Here is a 17,516-nt window from a genome sequence, read left to right as displayed (position 1 = left end):
GAGGATGGAGAGGCTGGCCGCGCCCACGCTCCTACGACACAGACGGCGGAAATAGATATACCGGCAATTTGACTACAGGAGGGAGGTTGCTACTCTTTGATGACGTTATGGCCCATACTCACGGGGTACAATTGTCGCTGCAACACTCGGCGCGCGCGTGCTGCGGCGACAGGTCGCCCGTGAGTATGCGGCGTTGCACGCGCGCGCACCCCGAACTGTCGCCCATCGCTGATGAAGATTATTATTATTATTGATTTATAAAGTGCCAACATATTCCATGGCGCTGTACAAAGTAAGAAACAAACATGGGGTACATAATACAGACAATGGTGTACACTAATATACATAGTACATAATTAGTGACAAAATCCAGAATTAATACAAAACCCAGAATCATATAACAAATTCCAAGACGCAAAAGGGTAAGAGAGCCCTACCCTTGCGAGCTTACAATCTAACAGAATAGGGGGGAACAAGAGGTGGGGTAGTATACAATAAATATACCTAGAGACAGCGCGTTTTTAATTCCATGCCCACTTTTAAGACCTACATAACAAAATCATCACCATATCTTCCGGAATACAAGATGCTCTATTAAGCGGTGCACACACAAGTTATTTGCCTGCAATTTTTCAGACAATTGACAGGTTATCAATTGGTCAGGAGTGCCAACCCAATGTATGTGCACATGCCACAGCTATTTTGTCTATTGTTATTATCCTCTATAAGTCCCCTAAGGGAAACACAGGGGAGGGAAGAAAGAGGCACCCTGGGACTAGGACAGGAGCAGGGCCAGATTTCTGTAAAGGCCAAAAGGCCCAGGCCTTGGGTGGCTGCAGCCTGAGGGGGCACCTGGACATGAAATAGGGGTTGCTACATAATGAAGAGAAGGCTGCAAATGGGAAACAAGACATAGAAATGAAAGCTGATGCCCAAGGGAATTGAACATGAAAGAGTAGTGCAGTACATGGATGCTACACATGGGGGAGGGGGCTGCACATGGAAAGGGGCGGGGCACTGAAAAAATATACAAACCCGGCCTTAGACAGGAGATAGAGTCAGACACCATGTGGCCACTCTCCTCAGCTGAGCACTGTGCAAAAATCTGCATCCTGCCCACAACATTCCACTCACTACTAATACATTCATAGGGATTATTTATAAAGTATGTAAGTTGTCATTTTATTTGTGTGTTTATTATAATAGAGAGTAATAGTTCCTTATATTTATTGCATGTACTCCACACTTAGTCGCGGCTGGTTCGTAATGAAATCCCTTATTTTATCTGGACGACACGACGTGATGCAGTGGACTGTCGTTTCCTGAGAAAGGAGCAAGTGATGAATCATTACGCCAAAGCTGGATCCTTCACCACAAAGGTGGGCCCTGACGTCACGTGAATACTCACATTTGCCCTTTACTGGTACATTATATGCATGAAATTTACACTGATAGCTTTCCTTAACCTCTTGAGGACCAGAGGTTTATAACCCCCTAGTGACCAGGCCATTTTTTTCTACAATTTTGCACTTCACAACTTTAATGGTTTACAGTATTGCTCGGCCATAAAACTTAGCACCCAAATCAATTTTACCCCCTTCCCACTACTAGAGCTTTCTTTTGGTGATATCTGACTGCTGCTGCTACTTTTCATTTTTTTTTTTTAATTAATAAAAAAAGACCACAGTTTTGCATTTTCCCCCGCTCCCCCCCCCCCCTTAAATTGGCCCTACACTACAATACATACACTTCATAATACATACATAGACATTTGGCTATGATAGGGATTAGATTATGAGCCCCTCCGAGGGACAGTTAAGTGACAAGGCAATACTCTGTGTAGCGCTGCGTTAGATGTCAGCGCTATATAAATATATTTATGAGCATAAATTGAAAAAACAGCCTGCCAGGGTGACCAGCCGCTGGAAGGCTGATCGTTGTGCCCCATTCTGTTTACTGACGGGAGAGCGTGCTCATGCGAGCTCTCGTCAAATCTCGCACCTCGCAAGATGACGCCATATGGCAGCGTGGAGGAACAACAGAACCACTCTGACCCGCCATATGGCGTTAGGCGGTCGGCAAGTGGTTAAAGAGAATCTATAGTGATTTTTGTTTTTTAATTTAAACCTGAGACAAACAAGGATTTATACTACCTGGGGCTTTCTCCAGTCCCCTGTAGTCCGTTAGCTCCCACCGTGTGAGTGTGTGACTTTAAAGGCAGGATGGTGTGGCTGGATAGTGTAATGGTTAACCACTTGAGGACTGCAGTGTTAAACCCCCCTAAAGACCAGGACGTTTTTCACCTAATCGACCACTGCAGCTTTAAGGCATAGCTGCAGGGTCGCATAACACAGCACACAAGTGATTCCTCCCCCAATCCCCCCCCCCCCCCCTGTTTCCTCTGTTGGTGGGGTCTGATCACCCCCCAGGTGGTTTTTTTTTTTTAATAAATATTGTTTTATTAATAAAACCTTTCGTGTTTTTTTTTTCCCCCTGTTCCCTCCCTTCCTCCCCCCGCCAGCCAATCAGTGTCATCAGCAAACAGGCGATCACTGACCAGCCTCAGGAGGGGACAGCCGTGTCACACGGCTGTCCCCAGTACAGCGCTGCTGCCGATCGCATCGCTGTTCAAGTAAATAGGTGGCGATCACGCCGTCAGTCTCCCGAGCGGCGATTGCTGCTCAGAGACTGAAGAGGGGGCGGAGCTCCGCCCCAGAGCATGAGATTCATGTAAATTAGAGCCCCAGGACTTGACGCCAATTGGCATTAGGCGGTCCTGGGGCTGCCGCCGCATTCACGCCCATTGGCGTGACGCGGTCGTTAGGTAGTTAAGGGCTCTGACACAGGCGACCAGGGTTCGAATCTCGGCTCTGCCTGTTCAGTAAGTCAGCACCTATTCAGTAGGAGACCTTAGGCAAGTCTCTCTAACACTGCTACAGCCTATAGAGTGCGCCCTAGTGGCTGCAGCTCTGGCGCTTTGAGTCCGCCAGGAGAAAAGCGTGATATCAATGTTATTTGTCTTTGTCTTGTAACGAACAACTGATGTGAGAGGACAATGAAGGCTGCCATATTTTGTTTTTTTTTAAGCAATACCAGTTGCCTGGTTATTCTGCTGATCCTGCCTCTAATACTTTTCGCCATAGACCGTGACCAAGAATATGCAGATCATGTGTTTCTGACATTATTGTCAGATCTGACAAGATTAGTAATTATATGTAAACAAGCAGCGCCACAGGAGCTGCCATTGACTGTTGGGGCTTGGTCCTCTTAGCCTATGGATGAAATGGAAAAAAAAAAAGAGAAGGCTACCCCCAGCGCTATGATGACATGTGGTACTTAATTTATGTTCAGTGGGCTGTCAGAAAATGCAATAATATTATATGCTTCCACAGTGTGTAATTAACTTCCAGTGACTGTGATACTGCAGGCAAAACACTCCTATGGCTGTGTCTGGAAAGGACAGGACAAATGACATATACAATAAAATGATCAGTTTTTACAGCAACTCGATAAAGATTTGATTTCCCGACAAATGTAAAGCTTTATTTTTCTTGTGTGTGTGTGTGTGTTCAAGCAACAAATACAATCGGATTTCCCGTTTTTTATTTGATAAAACTCGATCAGGATTGGTGGATTTTTCTGATCAGTTTTTATGAAAATTGAATGGTGTAGGGTAGATTGTCAATTTACTAATAAATACACCCAAGCAGTTTTCTCAGAATTTTCAATCATTTTTTTCATAATTGGGGAAAAATTGAACACGTTTGTGGTACATTGGTCAGATTTTTCAAATGCTACAATCAGTCAGGAAAAATGATTGTGATCCTTGAATTGAAAAGAAATTTAAAAAAAATTGTAAGGCGTGTGGCCACCTTAACTAAACAATGGAACGGCAACCAAAGATGTGGAGGAATCAGAGTACCTGAACAGCGGTACAAACCGCTTGGCAGTGTTGCCAACCGCCCATAAATTTACGTGCATTATTGATATATTGATCCAAATTTAGCTGCCCGTGAATTCCGTAAGGAATTCAGCAGCATCCGTAAGGGTGGCTGCCCTGTGAGCAGGAGGAGAGCTGTGGGATCAGCGGTGGGGAAGGGCGGACGTGTGGTGCGGCATTTGGAAGTGGGCGGAACTTACCTTCGTCTTGCTCCAAGCGCCGGAAGTTCTGGTGCCGCAGCCACTGCTCTGGTCTGGACTAGACCAGAGTAGTGGCAAATCCATCCCACGCCTGCAACGAGACGGAGGTAAGTTCCGCCCGCTGCCAGTCACCCACACAAGACTTAGTGCAGGAGGGGAGAGCGAGGGAGGGAGAGCCCTAAGGTGAGGGAAGGAGGGGGGAGACTGTCCCCACAGCTCTCCCTCTTCTCTGCGCTGCTACCCTCCTGCTGGGGGGGGGGGGGGCACCTGGCTACCTGTTCTGGGGACATATACTCCTGCCTACATATACTGGGGACATATACCCCCGACTACATATACTGGGCACATATACACTGGGCACATATACCCCTGGCTACATATACTGGGCACATATACCCCTGGCTACCTGATCTGGGGACATCTATACCGCTGGCCACCTATTCTGGGGACACCTATAGACCTGGGGCTACATATTTTTGGGGAACCACTGCTGCTGCCAGATTATGTGTATATTGGGGGAATCGCTGTTGCCAGATTACATTTATTTTTAGGGAACCACTGCCATATTATCTGTATTTTTACGTGGATTTTCGGTGAAATGCTGTAAGATTATATGTATTTTGGGGGTAGGGGGGGAAACACTATGGCAGAGCTCAAACTTCCCCGGCAGACCTTTTACAGCACTACTAAAATCATGTATATTTGGCCCCACCCATGACCACGCCCACATTCGGCGCGCCGCGCAGGGGATTTTGTCAGTGAAAACAATCTTGTCAGTACATTTTTAGGTATTTGTCAGTACAAAATAATGTGAAAGGTTGGCAACACTGCCGCTTGGTGAGCCGGCTGGTCGCCTCTTGCCACCAGCAGCAATGATTATGCTGATTGTGATAACTTCCAGTAATCCTGATAACCGCTGCCAACAACCATGAAACACAAGGAGCCATTAGACTTCCTGATAGTGCACGCTGCCTGGATACTTCCTGGTCTACTTACTACTCCCCCCTTCCACTGGGGCTGGCTACTCTTCTAAGGAAAGATAAAGGGGACAAAATAGTGCAGACTGCCTTGGAAATAAATCCTGTGCACATATACTGATACTGGATCAAAACTTGTTTTATTACACATCAAAGGATTTAAAGCTGCAGGATTTAATCATTTGATGCAATAGGATTTAAATCCTTTGATGAGTAAAAGTAGCCTGTAGCTTTGCTCTCAGCATTGGGACATTCAGGCACACCTATAAATTGTGATGCGGTGTAGAAATGAGCTTTAAAATGACCCTGCGCCACGGTGCAGCGACAGCGTCATATGCATAGTCCCGAGACACAGACCGCAATTTAAAAAAAATATTAACCTTATTCTACAAAACTGAATATAAATACATCAAATGTTGGACTGCATTGACTGAACATTACATTTGCAGGTGGGGCTGTGTGTGAATCTGAGGAACTTGCACTGGTTTGATGAAGCTGATCCTGATACATTTTTCCCGCGCTGCTACAGGCTGGGGGCTGAAGATGAGAAGAGGGCCTTCATTGGTACGACTTTCTGTCAATGGCACTGCTATTTAAGATACGTGGTGTGACCAATCTTAAAGAGGAACTGTAATGACATAAAGTAGAATGCAGTAAATTATTCAGAATACCCACTTTTATGGAAATTTTCCTGGTTCAGTATCCAAAACACTTCCTATAGCTATATATTGCTGTACATTCAATGCAACCCAGCCTTCCTACTGATTAGCTAAGCTATGTTTCCCAAACCTCCCCCACCCCAGAGTATTCTGGGAGACCATTTCATTTGTATTTTACACTGGCTTCGTATTACTCTGCAAGGGCTCGTTCAAATGTAGGGCGTTTTCTGACTTTTTTCAAGCGCAGGCGGTTTTCCAAAATTGCCCACAAAACGCTTGTGCAACGAATCTCTATGAGAAGGTTCATATCAGTGTGTTTTGTCTGCTTTGCTCTCCGCAAAGCGGTGCCTGTACCATTTTTGGGGCGATTTTGGTCTATTGGAAGGTATAGGAAGAGCGCTAAACGCTCCAAAAATTGCTTTGTGCAGCGATTGCGTTCGCGATTTTAAGAATAAATACATTGTATTTATTCTTTTCCGGGTGAAAGAGTTCACATCCTGACTTTCACTTGGGAGTGAATTAAAAATCGCTCTGCAAATGTGTTTTAGAAAAGTGCTTATAAAAAAAGCAGCGCAGAGGCAAGCGCCGAGAGGCGCTAAATAAAAATTGCGCACAAAATCACAAGAGTTTGCGATTTCGATTTTAGATGTGAACAAGGCTGAAATCTGACTTTAACCACTTAATGAATCTGAGGCATTATACCTATGCCCCGTGGGAGGACTTTTACCATTTCAGGGGTGTAGATATATGCCTCTCACCGCGATCTCCGGTGTGGGCGCTCCCGCACGCGTTCTCGTCGCCGACCGATAGTAGACAGATCAGTGAAGACTAAGTGCCTGTGATCAATGACCACCGGCATCAATGAGATGCCATGGTCATTGATCAAACTTATGTAACACATACATGTTACTTCCTGTTTGCGTATTAACTGTACGCGCAGGAAGAAAAAAGTGTGGGGATATCTTGTGGCCAAATAGTTAAATTATACCTACCTACATACATTTCTTTTAATTAAAATACATTTATTACCATTAAAATTAAAGTAAGTCCCTACATGAACATGTTTTGCCATGAAAAGGGCTTTGTCAGGGACAAAAGTCATGCGTGCAGCATATAGCCCAAGTCAGAGCACTGAGAATGAGAACACTGCAGTTGCATTCATAGCAAAGCACAATTCTGCCTTCATAAAACAAGAAGCATTTGCTCCACAAGAGCAACACCCAAAATGCATCAATTCAGGGCAACAGGTGGAATATGTAGATCATTTCTTATATCCTTCTGAGTAAGATGTACATTCAGACCTCCTGGTTTAGAGTATATCTATCCATTTTACAGAACTATAGATATAATCTGACTTGTAGTTGTTTCAAGTTAGTTTGCCTTTCACCAGAGCAAGGTTTGGACTGGATAAGAATCTATAGGTAGTGATGGTACAAGAGGGTCATAGGGAAAATCCCAGTCCTAGAAGTACTCCTATTACAAGTTACCTAGCAATCGCAACGCAGTTTGCATACCAGTGAAAAGAAAGTCTGGGACTTGCTAGAAGAGCCATATATGGGGCACCATGAATGATCTGTAGTTATGTATCCGGATTAATTGCAGTGATATTGTCCACTTTCTTTTTTGGCTTATTACATCAGCCAATTTCTGATGGGGACTTTCTTTTGTTGTAGAGGATTTCTGGCTGACAGCTGCGCGGAGCATTCTCAAACGAGTGTGTGGAAGAAGAAGGCCGGCTTCACACATAGAGCTCAGCGGAGCAAATCCAGAGAACACTGAAAATTCCAAGAGTGAACAAGGTATCGCTAAAATGCACAGAAGAGAAATAAGATGAGATATGATCAAATGTAGTTATGTGGCCCATAGCCATCAGATTTTAGCTGGTTTTTTTAGTGCTGATTTGAAAGGAGGAATTTGGTTTTTCTGCAGGGTAGCACAAATATTCTACTTACCTGGGGCTTCCTCCAGCCCCAAGCAGCCATCCTGTACCCTCGCCACAGCTCCGGTGGCTCCTGGTCCTCTCCATTGCAGATGCTGATCTCGAGGCCAGCATCTGCTTGTGCTTCAGTGTGCGGCTCACGGAGTCGCACTGACATCATTAGGACTATACTGCGCAGACGCAGAACTACTGCGCTTGCGCAGTACAGTCCGGATGACGTGAACGCGACTACTTGAGCCACACGCCAGGGCACAAGTAGGCCTCTTGTACCAGAGGGGACCCTGGGCAGCCCGAGGCAAGTAGATTTTTGTTTTTTAACCACCTCGGACATTCCCTTTAAAGGGAACCAGAGATGAACGTTTCACACAAAATAAACATATCAGTCGATAGCGTGTAAAGAATAAATGCTCTACCTGATAATTTCGCCGCTCTGGTGTGCCTTTTTTAGTGTTTTTTATCCATTATTGCTCCAGGAAAAATGAAATATGGCCGCTGGCTCATATCCCTTCTGCTTCCGGGTTATGAGTTGTTCTGGATGTGCTGTCTAGGCTATATGAGACTAGGCTGCTATCTAGGCTATATGAGAAAAGCTGCTGCAGCCTTTCATCTGTGTGCTTTCATTTTGGTATGATGTGCAGCTGCCTGTAGGAAGTGTCTCTCATAGGAATGAAACTGCAGTCATCATCATTATCTATGCAGCGTGCACACAGAGCACACAGATCATATTGCAGCCACACTTGTCTGTTTCAGAGATTCTCTCTCAGCAGGAGCAGCCCCTCCCATGTCATCACAGCTCTCAGTATGCAAAGCAGGACATCTGAGCCAGGAGGTGGCAGGATTGAGCTTGAAAAGACTCCACAGAAGAGTGACTCAGCTATATTATTCCAGGTCAAACCTAGACTGAGCCAGTCAGGGATTCTTATCACAGCTGCTAATAGACTAATTAAGCAGATAAGAATGAAATTAAAAGCAGGGTAGGTGTTTACTGTCATGTTCCCACTGACAAATGTAATAAAATACATGAGGGTGCTTCGTCTCTGGTTCTCTTTAAAGCTCAACTCCAGCAGGCAAAGTACGGTAACAAAAATGTTATCGGCACAAAAGTCCATGGCATCCATCCTGAACGTGCAGCGCTCTATGCTACTTGCACTAAGGCCTCGTTCAGACCATTTAGCGCAGATGGCTGTGCGTTCGGAACGCAACACGTACGATCGCACGCCATCTGCGCTTCTATGCACTGCAGATCCCATTCACTACAGTGAATGGGCTCTGCACTGCGATTCCTGAAAATGCGTGAAGCAGGTCAATAGCGCACCGCACTGCTGCGCAGCGCACATGGGAACGGTAGAAGGGCTGTCTATGCCCTTCTACTGTTCTTGCGTGCCACACACTATACACGCTGCCAAAATGCGCACGGCAGCGCGTATAGTCTGAACGAGGCCTAAGATGGGCTGGTCACCGCTGAAGGAGCATAGAGAGCTGGATGGGTATGTGTGGACAATATCAACAAGAATTTAAAAATATTGTTATTTTAAAACTCGAAACATTGTTACTACTATTGCAGTCAGTAGGAAAAAAGAGCTGCGCACCAGAGTGCAATGCTTCTGATTTTTAATCCAACAGGTACATACAGACAATAGCACAACAGGAAGTAAGAGGTGGCCTAACAGCCGTTTCACAGGGTCTCCCTGCTTCTTCAGAGGTCAAAGGCTATTGTCTGTATGTACCTATTGGAATAAAAATTAGAAGCATCACATTCTGGTGCTCAGCTCTTTTTTCCTACTGACTGCAATTGTGATTTAATTTGCTGTGAGCACAGAGTTGCTTCTGCATCCACAGTGCAGTGCATCAGCCCACATTGTGTGCCAGCCACTCTACTACTCCTTTAAGATGATTGTTACTACCGTGACTCAACATATGCTGGGCTGCCTTGCCTTATTTGACATGTGATCTGCTTTTCCGTCATATTTTGAGAAGTTACAAACTGATTTACTTCCTATGTACAGATGCCAAAAAATCAAGCAAAAAACGTGGGGGTCATGTGCCAACTGAGGTGGTCACAACAGCCATCCAGGCCTGCGAGGCTTACTTGAACAGCCTGGAGCACAGCGACATTGATGCAGAATCGTATTCTACCTCCATTATGACAGATACATCATGGGAGGAGTTCCTGCGTCATTACTATCAGGTCATCCAGTAAGTGAGCATAAAAAGAAATGTATCAATGTAATCAGTTTTGTCCCACAATACAGGGTAGTTGGCACCTGAAAGTTGCAACATCTATCTTATATAGGCAATAGCCTAATGCGCAACCAATACTGAAAATATTAGAAGGCCTCTCATTCCCCATGTGACAAAACCCTCTATCGCCCATGTGCCATTCTAAGCTCCCAATACTTAAAAGCAGACATGTTCATTACAAATTGTGTGTGGGGTCAAATAACAGATATAATGCTGCCCCCCTTTGAAGTCGTACCTTTTGGTGGTTGGCGCACTGCCCCTCCTCAGGACCGGTTCTAGTTACAATAGGGCCCAACTTTATTGCAGTCCTAGGGCCCCTGCAGTGTTTTCGGCAGTGTAGCAACTCACCTGCCCCGGTGGCTGGTGTGCTCCTCCATCAGTCTGTGCGCTCCAACTTTATCCTTGCTGGCCACATCGTCTTAGTGATCAGGGGGCATGTCATTGCATAATAAAATGTGTCGGATCACTGAGTAGAGGGGCCCCTGCCAGGATGAAGATGAGAGCGCACTGATTAATGGAGGAACACACCAGCCAAAACAAGTGAGTCCTTGCAAAAACTTTGCAGGGGCCCTGGGATCACAATAATGCTGGGGGAGCCCAGCAGCCATCTCAGGGTCCTGGTGAAATTGCCCAGGTTTCCTCTATGGAAGCACTGGCCATGCCTCTTCAAGAAGTTTTCTCTTACACTGGTGTTCAAGGTGCCCCAATCAGCAAACTTCCCACTTACACTGATGTAAGTGCAACCCCCCTTAGCAGCAGAATCTTCACTGATCATTATTGTGCTACTACGGACGCCAGGCCTCCCTCTGAACATGTGCAGGCCTAGCCCTCCCGCCTTCTTCTGAACGCCTACTCACCGTCACCGCCCATTCTCCACCTCCTTCCAGCCCTCCTCTCCTCAATGATGAGAAGTGAAGGACTGGACGGAGGTGGGGAGTAGTCAGAGACCTGGAGGGAGCACTGTGGTGATCTGGAGGCATAAGGGGACAGTGCAGTCTGATCCAGCGCACCCCAGATGCTATGCCTGGGGACAGAAGTCCCCTCCCCTTGGCCCTCCCCCCCCCCCCCAGCTACACCTCTGCTACTATTAAGCCCACGATGAACAGTGGGCCCACAACAGTAGATTTTTTTCTTTTACATTGATGTCACTTTACTCCTCAGCTTATGCTGATGTTCATCATGCCCGGCCAATATACCTCCAGTTAATCTAACCTGTACTCTTGAATTGTTGGTTGCAGAAAGGTAACATCTTCTCTTATGACCACTAAAGCCAGAACTGAAAATAGGAACACTTTATGGTATTTCTAGATTAGGAATGGACATCACTAGTCACATGAAGCCACCCGCACCATCTGGGAAAGTGTTCATCCACTCGGTGCTGGCTCAGGTGTCCATAGAAGATCCCAACCTACAGTAGCCTGTAAAGACACAGTGACCCATCAGATTTCTCTTTACTGCGGTGTCATGAATAAAAAGATGAATACTAACTGCTTGTCCTGGTTTTTCATGTACTTACCTTATTTTTGGTTCTCTGTATTGTATAGACTAAGGACAAACTTTTCATTAGCTAAATTTTAAGGAAACTGCTCACAGACCTGATTAAATGAAGAGCACAGGTGCACTTTAAGCTAGGTGATTGTATTGCAGGAGCAGTATCTTGACATTTAAAGCATCAGTTCTTGTCTCAATGCAGTGATGAAGCCACTATAGATCAATCATACTCCTACGTGGATCAATGTGAAAATTTATTGAGGCGATTGGCAGAGGTGAACTCCCAGCTGGACATTGAAGGAGACAGAAATATCTGGATTGTTAAACCCGGTGCCAAATCAAGAGGAAGAGGTGAGAGTGTGGCCAGAAGTAGACCTCACTGATTTATCTATAACTACTTGGAAATAAGGAGCAAAACTGTGGACCAGCTGCTCAGAGTAACCAATCAGAATCATTGCATCTGCTGCCCTTTGCCCCAGTTTGGTTTTGTTTGTTTTTTTTCACCTTTGACCAATTTTGATAATTTCTCCCAATGTTTCCTGCATGAAATCACATTGAAGCAGAAACGCCACATAGTCATGTGATCAATTAGTAAAAAGGTCAAGAAGATTATATCCCTGTAGGGTAAACTTAAACTTGTATTACTTGATGCAACTATAGGAGAAAATATGTAGTAATAACTGATTATAGCTACCCTATTGTAGCTTCATGCCGTGTCATTTGCCTTGCCAGACATTAAGCTCCACCTACGCAGGGCCAAATATATCGCTAGGCACGTGCCTACAGGTGGCAGTGCTACAGAGGTAAATGGTTCCCATTAGATCCATAGCATCCCTGAGAGCTGCCATAGCTCTAGTCATCCATCTGCTTCTGGACTGACACTTCTGTAACTTCTAGGTCCATGGTGGGGGGGAGAGAGAGCTCAGAGCAGCCTAAAACTGCTTTTCTCTTCCTCACAGTGACTACAAAATATTAGACTTATATAACAGTTTGGTTTAATTTATTGACTTGAATGTCATACTTTGTGGTGAGGGGAGATGTGACGTGTTTGGACAGTTGGCGTTTAAGGCATTGAATAGGCTCCCTATGCTTTAAGAGGAACTACCGAAAGATAGTAGTAGTGGGGGGAAAAAATCAATACATTGCAAAGTGAGAAGTCAAAAAATAGAACGTAGATGAAAAAATTATTGACACTGTGTAATTCGTTCAGGTTGTTTGATTCAGTCAGCCTGCAGGTCATCATCTGTCTACTGGCAGACATAAAGAAAAAAAACAGCACCAACTGACATTATCTATAATCACACCAACTAACAATGTGATAGACTAAAAGGTGTGTGGGGGGAGGATATCAGCCACAATATCACCCCCTCCCAGCGATCTGTTCAAGAAAAAGTAAAGATTCTTTGTGGGAAAGGGGGTACTGGCTACTAAGTGGGATAAAGTCAATCCTGGGCTAAAGTTCCTCTTCATATCTGGCTCTGCACCTAGGTTGTCCGTTTTAGGCTGAAGGCTTTTCTTTGTTTCTATATGCAAGAAAACAGTAATACTGTTTTTTCCCCCATGTGTGCTTAGCTGTTCTGGGCTATAAACACATGAGTGTTCTTTGTGGCCAAAACATTAATAATCTGGTGAAATGTCCTTTCCTCAGGTATAATCTGTATGGATCGCTTAGAGGAGATCCTGAAGCTGGTGAACTGTGATCCCATGATTGTGAAAGATGGGAAGTGGGTGGTACAGAAGTATATCGAGAGGCCACTGCTCATCTTTGGCACAAAGTTTGACGTCCGTCAGTGGTTCCTGGTGACTGACTGGAATCCACTAACCATCTGGTATTACCAGGATTGCTATGTCCGCTTCTCGACTCAGCCCTACTCCCTGGAGAGTCTAGACACGTAGGTTAGGCTGGAATGCCACTTCTTACTGAAACTACTCTGTTTACTTATTTATATCTGGCACCAATATATTTTTTGGCACTGCTTCACAGAGAACATCGAATGACTGACTTTACTAAGGCCACATTCACAGTACGCATCCGTTGTGCAATAATGTCTCACATTAGCGAGTGCACTACACGTTATTCAATGGCTACATTAACACAAACACATAGTAGCAGGTTATGATTTCTAATGCGTAGGCTCCTATGTAATTCACTTTTTTTCCTGAGTGTTCTAGGAGATAAAATTTCATCTTCTATTTAAATTTTTAAAATATCTTTTCAGCACTTTGCAATTGAAAAAATGTACCAAAAAGTAGTTGAAAAAGTACCATCAAAATTATTTGGATTGTTTTCGTGGTTTTTGGTGGTTTAAAAGGCATTTTATTGACAAGTTTTAAAATATCACCTAGGAGAAAACTCAGAAGAAAAAGTGAATTGCATATGGGCAATAGTCTTCTGTGTGTTTCTGGGGAACTGGTGCAGAAATAAGTATCTGCCAAGACAATAGAATTACCTACAGTATATATACTTGTATATAAGCCGAGCCATGTATAAGCCGAGGTATCCACTTTTCCTTCGGAAACCAGGAAAAAGTGAGTGACTCGTGTATAAGCCCCCTCCTCAATATAGCCCCCTCCACAGTAGCCAGATTTTCCCCTAGTACAAGTCAGCACCCCTCCCCATAGCCAGATGTACCCCAGGATCTTACAGCTGTGTCTCAAGAAGCCACTAGATGGCGTCATAGATATGAGACACAGCCACATATGCCACACAGGAAAAATCCCCGATCATTGCACCGCTGACACGTTGCTGGCACTCTCCGCAACACAAGCCAGGGGACACAGGTAGTCTTGAGCAGCGCACTCTGCACACCATGTTGCAGGGGATGGGGAGGGCACGGACACAGCAGGGCATAAGCCAGTAAGAGCAGAATCACTAGTGCACAATCCTTATGCTCCTTTACCATTAGCAAAGCCTGCTCCACCATCCGTTCTGCTCCACTGACTTATAAGCGGAGGGGGGAACTTTTCATCACATTTTTTATGCTGAAAAATGAGGCTTATACGTGAGAATATACAGTACTTCACTTGTTCAGTCACCTGTTATAGATTTAGAAGCTCCCTGTAAGCTGGTGCAACACTTCCAGTAGTCCTCCTCTTTACTTATTTATGCTTAAAAAAGAAATTGTGTTGAGAGTTCCATCTCTTTGTCCTTGTTCACATTGCGTTTGGCTCGCGTGTCCGTTCGAGGTAGGCTTTTCTTTCCGCGTTTTTTTAAAGAGTTTTCCTGCGCGTTTGCTTGTTTTTGTAAGCGCTTTTGCAGAGCCCTGCCGTCTTTTGATCCGGGAAAAAAATCAGGAAAAAATAAATACAATGTATTTAAAAAAAAAAAAAAACACACACGCAATTGCTTGCCAAAGTGATTTTGTGAGCGTTTTGCGTTTTTCCTATACCTTCCATTGAGGCAAATCGCAAATGAACCACTCAGATATGAACGCTCTCATAGAGAATCATTGCACAAGCGCTTTCAGGGTGATTTTGAAAATCGCCCGCGCTTTAACTTTTACAAAAACACCTATAATGTGAACAACAAGGCCTTTCTCTTTCTTTATTGCACGGACACCACTATGTAACAATTTATTAAAATAAAATAAAGTAAGCAAAAACAAGCATAAATTAATAGACAGTTTGCTTATTTCCGCTTCCTGTTGTTTTCCTATTAATTTGCATAAAACGCATAACCGCAAACGCATTAAAATGCACACAAAACGTTTGAATAATGCATCTGCGGTAAAAACGCTAACGCAAATGCACCAAAAAATGCAGCAAAAACGCACACAAAAAAACTATGCACATGACATAAAATGCAGCTTTTCATGTTATGTTATGTGTGCACCTATCCTAAAGTCTGCAAACCACGCTGCTCTGCAGTACCAAAGAAACTGAGACTCACAGTTCCCACAAAAGTCGCAGGTCACAGGAGGTGAATCACAGAAGCCACACTCGGGAGCCATTCTGTTAGTTCTGGCCGGTGGCTATACAGGAGAGGCTTACTGGCAGAGCCAAGGGGAAAACAGATTACTAGTCCCATCTTGGCACAGGTGGCAGCTTTTGGAGGGTGGGTGGAGACTTAACAAGAGTCGCACTGTTGCTCGGGTATAAAGAGCTGTACACCACTGGTGGATCCACACTCCCTCTCGAGCAGTTGTGACGTCACACTGACACGTTTTGGGAGGTACGCCTCCCTTCCTCAGAGCAAAGGTGTCGGGGAAGTCGTGTGGATTATGAAAACTCCTATAGACACTATTCCTGGGATCTCATGCATATTCATGACCACTCCCACTTGTTTCCTCATACATACTGTATGCATTGGCTGTGATTCTAGTTCAGTGTGTATCCTGCTGGAATCTAGCAATCAAACATTGGTCAGTAATAAATGGATGAAAAATATAAAACCAAGAATAAAAGATGAACAATAGAGATAAAAAACAATGTATTTAAACATTTTTGGTAAAAATACAAAATAAAATGAAAACTAATGCAAATAAAGTGCAAATCGTATGCGGCTCAATTAATAAATACTGGCAAGCAAAATATAAAACTAAGGATAAGAGATAAAAAGAAGAATAAAACAGAAGTAAAAAACAACGTATATAAAATTTTTGGTAAAATAAAAAAAATAAATTAAAATGAATGCAAATAAGGTGCAAATCTTATGCGGCTCAATTAATAAATACTGGTATGCAAAAGGTGGGCATGTTATATAGATTTTGTAAAAGGCAAACAATTCATTCATTCAGCGTTTTTGCCTCTAATGCACATTAAAAAACGCATATGAATTTTGAAACATGCGTTTTTTTTTAAAAAAACGCTGGTTTTGTTGCATGGTATTAGAAGCAGAGGATCAGCAGGACAGCCAGGAAAATATTGTATTGTTTAAAAGGAAATACTTATGGTAGCCTCCATATTCCTCTTACTTCAGGTGTGCTTCAATAATGTTACAATGAAAGTCCAGGTAAAAATCTGCATTCGTGTCTATGGGTCTGTAGCTATGTCACTGGAAGTGACATTTGCAGTGTATTACTGGCATGGTCCAAGAATATAACACTCTGTATGTTTGTCCCATCAGGTCCATCCACTTGTGCAATAACTCCATTCAGAAGCATTTTGAGAATTCCCGCCAACGCCATCCTCAGGTGCCAGCTGACAACATGTGGTCCAGTGACCAGTTCCAGGCACACCTCCAGAGGCTGGGGGAGAGGAAGACCTGGTCAGAGGTCATTGTGCCAGGGATGAAGGCCGCCATCATACACGCCATGCAGAGTGCCCAGGATGTCGTGGAGTTCAGGAAAAGCAGCTTCGAGCTGTATGGAGCTGACTTCATGTTTGGAGAGAACTTCCAGCCTTGGCTCATTGAAATCAATGCCAGTCCAACCATGGCACCATCTACAACAGTGACCTCCCAACTCTGCGCTGGCGTCCAAGAGGACACTCTGCGTGTAGTCATAGACCGCAAGATCGATCGCAACTGTGATGTTGGTGCTTTTGAACTTATTTACAAACAGGTACAAATAAACTGTCATTGAGAAGTATATACTGTATACTTGTGAAGGTGCCGTGTTCCACAAAATATAACACTTTAGCTGCACAGATATCAGTGATGGCGGCAGAAGCAAAAGATCTGTGCTAAACATGGCTCCTCAGCTTCACTGCGCTTGCATGTGCTTCCCTATGGCGGAATTAGTATGTAGGAGGAATACTTTGAAGAAACAAACACTAATAAGTTGGAGAAATCCAACCCAGCAGATCACTAATATTACCTCTTGAATGGTACAGAAATGACTTTGGAGAGTATTAGTGTTATCATTATCAGTGAAAGCTGGAATTCAGAATTTACGTGTAACTACTGCTGTATTTGGATACACTTCTTAGGAGCTGTTGATAGAAATTAAAAATAATCCAGTAGTTGCCTTGTTATGAAACAAACTAAAATGTGATGTTTTTGTTTCATTGGAGAGCTGTCATTATTGAGATGATCTAGCCCAGCATGAAATTCAGTCCACAATTTAGACATTAGGTCAGGGGTACTTTAACCTGCTTAGCATTAAAGGGACACTTAAGTCAAACAAAAAA

General features: G+C 44.1%; 1 protein-coding gene across 3 annotated transcripts in view; it reads left to right on the top strand.

Moving 5' to 3' along the window:
* TTLL3 (tubulin tyrosine ligase like 3) overlaps positions 1-17,516 on the top strand; it is a 50,162-nt gene that overhangs the window by 24,554 nt on the left and 8,092 nt on the right. For all 3 annotated transcript variants that reach the window (XM_068254011.1, XM_068254010.1, XM_068254012.1), the window contains 7 exons: positions 1,251-1,379; positions 5,567-5,681; positions 7,450-7,575; positions 9,722-9,911; positions 11,650-11,798; positions 13,096-13,339; positions 16,513-16,948. In XM_068254011.1, the coding sequence (XP_068110112.1) occupies positions 1,251-1,379; positions 5,567-5,681; positions 7,450-7,575; positions 9,722-9,911; positions 11,650-11,798; positions 13,096-13,339; positions 16,513-16,948 (1,389 nt within the window). The remainder of the gene's footprint in view (positions 1-1,250; positions 1,380-5,566; positions 5,682-7,449; positions 7,576-9,721; positions 9,912-11,649; positions 11,799-13,095; positions 13,340-16,512; positions 16,949-17,516) is intronic.

This window comes from Hyperolius riggenbachi, chromosome 9 (assembly GCF_040937935.1).
Source record: "Hyperolius riggenbachi isolate aHypRig1 chromosome 9, aHypRig1.pri, whole genome shotgun sequence".
NCBI classification, from domain to species: domain Eukaryota; kingdom Metazoa; phylum Chordata; class Amphibia; order Anura; family Hyperoliidae; genus Hyperolius; species Hyperolius riggenbachi.
The sequence above is the reverse complement of the archived record's forward strand: the minus strand, read 5'-3'. Positions and strand labels throughout refer to the sequence as shown.